We start from the raw sequence: 6,772 nt of genomic DNA on the forward strand, positions 1-6,772 counted from the left end.
GGCGGCACGGTGCCCGCGCGTGCCGGCAGCGGGGGCGGGTTCTGAGGGGGTCGCGGGGCCGCGTCACTTGTGCACACCGGGGTGCGTGGCGGCATCGGAAGAGGCAGAGGTTTCTGCGAAGGCCCGCGGCCCGTCATCCGCGCTGCTGCTGCTGCTGAAGAGGTACGGCCAGCTGCTGCACCACCGCTGCCACCGCTGTCGCTGAAGGCGCTGCTGCTGTTGCCCAATCTTGAGGTGGTGCAGCCACCTGCATGCGACCGCAACATGAGCTGCTGCTGCTGCTGCTGCTGCTGCTGCTGCTGCTGCTGCTGCGACGGCTGCTGCTGCTGCTGCTGCTGCTGCTGCGACGGCTGCTGCTGCTGCTGCGGCTGCTGCTGCGGCTGCGGCTGCTGCGGCGGCTGCGGCTGCTGCGGCTGCTGCGGTCGCTGCGGCGGCTGCTGCGGCTGCGGTCGCTGCGGCCGCTGCTGCGACGGCTGCTGCTGCTGCTGCGGCTCCTGCGGCTGTGGCTGCAGAGGTCGCGGCGCCTGCTGCGACGTGAGAGGCACCGACTGCGTCTGAGCTGTCACTAGGCGGCTGCCGCTGATGCCGGGTTCCTGCTCGGACGCACTGACAGCTGCTGCGATCCCGGCAGCGTGCCCAGGGGACACATCTGACGGGAGGTTGAGGGAGGGCCCAGCAGTGGGCGGCGCGGTGTGCTGCAGGAGTCCGCTGTAGCTGCTGCTGGCGCTGCCGTCTGCGGCGCTGGATCCGCAGCCACTGGTTATAATGGTGGCGCCGCCGGAGCTGCTGTGCTCACTGTCGCGGGTGCTGCTGCTGGCCCCACTTGCCGTGGTTGCGTCGCGCGGCGCGCAGCCTGTGCTGATCGCGGGTTCGTGAGGGCCCTGGTGGCCGCCCGCTGCACTGGAGGCCTCTGCGCTTCGCGTTACTCTGGGCGGAAACGGTATGATTGGCAGCTCTGAGAGCTTGTACTGCGGCATTATGTTGGCGGTGACATTTGCGCATTGTGAGGATCAGAAGGCCGCTAGTATGATTGCCATTCAAACTGGACAGCACAGGCCTGGCGCACATGTTGCGTAGGGTTGGGCCCGTGAAGTCACGGTGTGCGCCAGTGCACCAAGGGGCACCTGTCAAAGTGGTCCTGCAGACTGCTCAATCGCCACAGCGCCTCAAACACGTCAGTCTATCACGCAACTCAAGGGGCCGCTGCGGCCGTGCAAGGCCTGCACGCCGCCGCTGCCGCGGGGCTGCTGCAGCTTGAGCGACCGTGCCCCACCTGCGGCATGCGTGTGTTTTTCGTGCGCCGGGCGAGGATGCAGCCCCTGTTCTCGCCAGGCTTCGGCGAGGCGGTCCACGACGAGAGGTGGTAGTGCTGTGCCACCTTGTGGATGAAATTCCGCTGATGGTGGCAGGGTTGAGAGCGGAAATGGAAGTCAAACGACATGTGAGGCTGCAGGTGATTGCCGACATGCGAAGCCGTGATGCTCGCGCTCCATGCGACACCGGTGCACTGGTGCACACGCACGCTTGTGTTGGTGGCACTGCCTGGGTCGCTCACGCGCATCTCGGAGGTTTCCATGGGGAACTTGAGAATCTCCTCGGTGCTGCCCAAAAACGCCTCCACCAGGGCCACGTGCTTCAGCACTGAAGTGTGCGAGTGTATGTATGCATGTGTATCAATGAAGCACCACAGCCAACGCCATGCTGGGTGGGCGGCAGTGAAGGTCTCCCAACAGCAAGGGCCACCAGCAGCGACCGGGTGCCAGATCACCCGGTGACGCGCGCAGGGGGATCGAGGGATCTCACCGTCGTCCAGGTACCAGCGATTCCGCATGGCGCGATGCAGGTCGACGTGTATTGTTGCGAGCGACTCGGGGCTGCAGCGCGCGAGAGTGTCGATCCATGTAGCAGCGTATGCTGCTCGGGAACGTTCGCCCAACACGCCCAGGTGGGGCACCATGCACCGCTCGTCACTGCTGGACGCGCTCATGCTGTTCAGCACACAGATGTCGACGGCCGCACGAAGCCGGAGGTGGCTGGGAAGCTGGTCCTCATCTTATCCCCTCAGCAGTCGCAGAAGCACAATGCTGCACTATACCACATAGTCGTGAGGAACTGGTTCTAGGCCGCGCCAACGGCCGGTGGTGGCAGCAGCACGACAACTCCAGTAAACTCGAGACACCGCGCAAGTCGCCCACACGGCCAACAGCCATGCATTCCAACACCGTGGGGTTGAACTCGCGTGGTGCAAGAAACAAACTCGTGTAAGTCGGACGTGTGATCGGCCACCGCCACCTTTCTCTACCACCTTGCTTGTCGGGGTAGCGTTGGTGGGGCGATTATTCCAAGCTGGTGATGATCCTCATGGGCACGTAGCGGCAGGCTCACGTGATACCGTTTGTTTTGGTGCGGGCAGCCACATGCTTTGTGCACACCACTGCCTGCGACATTCGCCGCGAGGGTGTCAGTGCAAATGGAGGTGAGCTCCTTCAGGCACCACAATGTAACCCAGTAACGGCGTTTGTGGACTTTGGTGGATCATGTTATCGCAGCACGGTTGCAGGTCACGCCCCCCCAATTCTGCACGCAGCTGTTGCATACCGGTAGTAGTGCTTTCCCCTGGGAGTCAAGGGGACTGTTGAGCGACGCACGGGCCGACAGTCACACAATGCTGGAGGTGGTGGGGAAGCTGGTCCACACCTGTTTCCCGCGGCCAGGGTCGGTTTGCTGGACCCTGGCCGCGGCAGTCTAGAAGGGTGCCGTCGTGCCTGCACTGACCAGTGGTGCAAATCAGCAGGAATCGCTCAGCAGTGCGTTCAATCCGGGCCGCAAGCACGCTTATCAAAGCAAAACCTGGACGCAACACTGTGCTGCACCTGACGGTTGTAGCGGCAGTTGCGCATGTCGCATCAACACCCGCAACGATCATGATGGGTGACGCTCCAGGCTGGAAATTGTGCGTGTTTCATTTGCCAGCAGCGACGAGGAAGGTTGGGGGAGCACGGCGCGCCAGCCTGCCTGCAGCTGCCAATGCGCAGGCTCCTCTCACCCCCCCTCACACTCCCCTCCTCTCACCTCCACGCGCCACCCTAACCCCCTTCCACTCCGTTTAGCAGCGGGCGGGTCGGTGCAGGTGCGTCGAGTCATGGAGGCGTGGTGTCCCCAGTCGCAGCCGTATCCGCCTCAGCAGCAGCACGCATAGACCCGCCCAGGCTGCTGCGGCGCCGCAGCCACGCCTGTCCATGCCGCCGTTTCTGTATACGCGCCTCTGGCGCCTGCTGCTCCCGGGAGCCGCCGACGATCTGCTGCAGCTGAGCCTGCTGCTCCTGAATGAGCGCCACCAGGCCCTGTCGCAATGCCGTATCTGACAGCGAGTTATTAGTCGTGGCTTGCACCTGCTACTGTACTTGAAGTTCGCCTGCTGGGAGTACGCGTACTGCAGCTGGCTGAGCAGGTCCGGCTGGGTCAGGCCCATGCACAGGCGGGCCCATGTGCGGGCAGCCGCTCTGATGAGCGCGACGCCGATGGCAGTGATGCTATGGCATGAGTAATTTATTTATCTATCTATCGCCGGCATGACCGCTTGGCTGACGTTGTGCAGCCGCACCACCATCGTGTGCAGCATCTCAAAACAGGCGGGCCCTAATCAGGCACCAGCAGCTGCAGGGCTGACGAGCATTCACCTAGGCGGAAAGCTGTCAGGGTCGCCCTCGTCTAAGGCTCCTAGCCTGCCCACTGGGCAGGCGGCCGCAGCCATCTCAGCGGTGAACCGCCGCAGCGGAACCCTGGTCTGCAGTAAGCTGGGCTGTTCCTGTAGCAGACGCAACTGGCACGATTGGTCAAAAGCTGGATCCTGCCGCTGGAGCAGTGGCCCGCCGCGCAGGCCGCCGTCGCGGGCGACGGCGGCGGCTTGGGCGCGGCGGGGGCCACGCGGGCGCGGCAGGCGCCGCAGGCGCTGCCGCGGGCGGACGGCAACGGCGCGGAGCCGCCGATCCCGCCGGCGCTGCTGGCGCGCGACGCTGCTGCAGAAGCTGCAACAGCACCACCACCTGGCAGGGCTGCAATATTCTCTCCTGCATTTGACCTCTATGCACCCAGAACTATCATGGACGCCCGCCTGCGGCTGCCATGCAGCAGAGCGCCGCCGCGCGCTCGGCGGCGCCTTTGACGACGCCAACGTGCGTCCGCACGGCGACAGCGGGGGGCGGGCCGCGGTGCCGGGGCTATCACAGACACTTTTGAAGCATGGCAGTGTAGTGTAGTGAAATTGTTCCGAATCACCTGGGAGTTGTAGCTTCCCGTCCCCGTCTCACCAGGGGCAGTGGCAAGCGTGCAGCAAGCAGCAGAATGATCAAAGCGAGTGGGGAATCCCTGCCCATAATTGTTGTGAAACTCGTACCATCTGCATATAAGATCTACCGTAGTTGTCAAGGTCAGCGGCCAATGGACGATGCTGGCAACATCACAACACTCTGACATGGACGGACAGCCGGATGACCAAGACCAGCAGCAAGAGCATGCAAGTACAAATACCGGTAACAGGGCTTGCACAGCATCACGCTCTCAGCGGTGTTTCGGTCGCGGCTATACAGTCTTACCATTGTTTTGTGTACTTTTCACAACCAACCGCCCTTGGTTGCGAGTGATCTGGATCAATCGGTCAGCTCTGGGAACTCAGGATGCACGCTAGTAGATATCGTATATCTGTTCTGGTAAGGGCACGCATGTGGCAACAGGCTAGTTCGCTCGCCCGCCGGAGACGAACGCTGCTTCCTAGCTCAAGCTGCTTTGCGCTCCAAGCGACAGCAGCACTGCTGGTGCTGCTGCTGGCGCCGCACGCCACTGCGCTGCACGAGGGCGACTTCGTGCACACGTCACGGAGATCCCAGTACCAGCAGGTGTGGGGTCTTGGCTCGCACCCTGTAGTGCGACAGTCGTGTGCAGCACATCGCACTGGTCCGCGCGGGGCGCATGGCAAGAAGCGGCATGGCATGGCGCAGGCGTGGCATGGGGCAGCACGCCATCTCATGCCAACCCATCTGTTCCAGATGCGGACCAACTGGCGGGATTTGACGGAGCACCACTGTCCCCGCTTTGGCCGCGAGCGTACGGTGAGATGCGGGTGTGGGACCACTGCTCCTGGCGCTGCCCAGCAGCACCCGGTTCAACACCGGCCTTGCTGCGCGCAGCAGCACGACGAACGTGGCAGGTGCAACGCGGTGCTATAGTGCCAACCAGCACACCCATTTTGCTCCTGTGCAGGTGGCGATGCCCATACTGGAGCCCAAGGGGGTCAAGGGGGAGGTCAAAGACTATCGGATCCAGCTGTCGTTCGACGGTGCGGCCAGGCTGTCGAGAGGAGCAACAGCTGCGAGGCCGTCGCGGCGCGCTCGCGCACTTTGGCAGCAGCCCTGGCTCTGTTGGGCACAGATGGCAGGGGGCGGTGGATTTTTGTCAGCCTTTGCAGCTAATCCAGCTGCACAAGGACGAGGCCCTCTACCACCCGGCCCCCTCTCTCCGTTTTCTTCGGCCCTGCACTCTCCAAGAGGTCCTCTGCCCCTCCCACGTCACCAGGTGACCGCCTGGTGACGCCTTGGATCCAGGTCATGGGCGGCAAGGTGATGGGCATGCCACTGGTCATCGTGCAGCTGCGGCGCGTTGGGGGGGAGCTGAGGGGTGTGCGCGCAGAGGTGAGCGCGCGGGTGCGCGTGTAGGCTGGGGGCGCAGGGGGGCCGGGCGCCTGTCGTGGGGACGCAGGGAAATCAGGCCTGCGGGGCGGGCAAGGCGGTCAGCGGTGGCGGCCGTGTGCGTGCAGGGAGTGGCACGAGTTCCTGCTCGCCTGCTCACTGGTGCTACCACGCCCCTGCTGCGCACACGCGCGGCTTGCACAACCCTTACCATCATGCATATGCACAAATGCAGGGACAACAACACGCATGCAAGTACGTAAGGGCAGGCATCAGCACCCCCTTTACCCAAACACACACACACACACATACACATACACATACACACATCCATGCGTGCAGGTCATCCCCCTGCCCGACGAGTTCCTGCTGTCCCACAGCGACATGTACGATGACTACGCAAACGCCACCCACTGGCCCAAGCACGTACTGCTGCACTACGACTGGCGCTCCAGCGCTGACGTGCAGTTTGACAACGGCCTCTACGTGATGCTCGTGACGGGTGGGGGGGCGTGCACTGGGCGGGCTGTGAGGGAGGCCTTGCACTGGGCGGGCTGTGGGGGGGGGAATGCCGTCGGGGCGCACGGCGCGGGAGGTGTTTGAATTTGAATGGGGGAGGGGATCATGGGTCACAGCAATGGGGCCGGGCTCGTCCTCACCCACGGCCTGGGAGCTGTTGCTTTGAGTGGTCTGGCTCGTGAATTGTGTGAATCCGAAGGGCTCCGCAGGTTGGCTAGCGTTGCTGTGATTGCTGTGATTGCTGCGATTGGCTGCAGGCAGAGAGCGACCTGGACGCACGCTCCACGCCCAGCGCGCCTTACTTCAACACCCCTCCCCCAACCGAACCCGAATCCACAGGCCTGCTGGTGGCTCTGCTGGTGAGCGTCAACAACCTGGCCGGCCTGAAGGGGAAGCTGCAGGCCTTCCTGCGGGATGTGGTCGGGGACAGCGACCCCCTGGACCCACTGCTGCCCCCAAGCCTCGCCGGCCCGCCGTCGCGTGGCTATGGGGCTGCCGTGGGCAACGGGGCCTACGCAGCGGGCGGCGGCGGCTTCGTCGGCGGGGGCGGCTATGGCGGTAGCGGCGCT

The 6,772-nt window shown here is 63.9% G+C and overlaps 1 protein-coding gene across 1 annotated transcript in view; it reads left to right on the forward strand.

Moving 5' to 3' along the window:
- Nucleotides 1–5,045: 5,045 nt before the first annotated feature.
- The window catches only part of MNEG_8500 (hypothetical protein), a gene marked incomplete at both ends in the record, with an annotated part of 2,433 nt that continues 706 nt past the window's right edge, over nt 5,046–6,772 (forward strand). The window contains 5 exons of the mRNA XM_014043029.1: nt 5,046–5,108; nt 5,260–5,335; nt 5,572–5,687; nt 6,027–6,186; nt 6,543–6,761. Of these exons, the coding sequence (XP_013898483.1) occupies nt 5,046–5,108; nt 5,260–5,335; nt 5,572–5,687; nt 6,027–6,186; nt 6,543–6,761 (634 nt within the window). The remainder of the gene's footprint in view (nt 5,109–5,259; nt 5,336–5,571; nt 5,688–6,026; nt 6,187–6,542; nt 6,762–6,772) is intronic.

Source organism: Monoraphidium neglectum (assembly GCF_000611645.1).
Source record: "Monoraphidium neglectum strain SAG 48.87 unplaced genomic scaffold scaffold01621, whole genome shotgun sequence".
Taxonomy (NCBI): Eukaryota; Viridiplantae; Chlorophyta; class Chlorophyceae; order Sphaeropleales; family Selenastraceae; genus Monoraphidium; species Monoraphidium neglectum.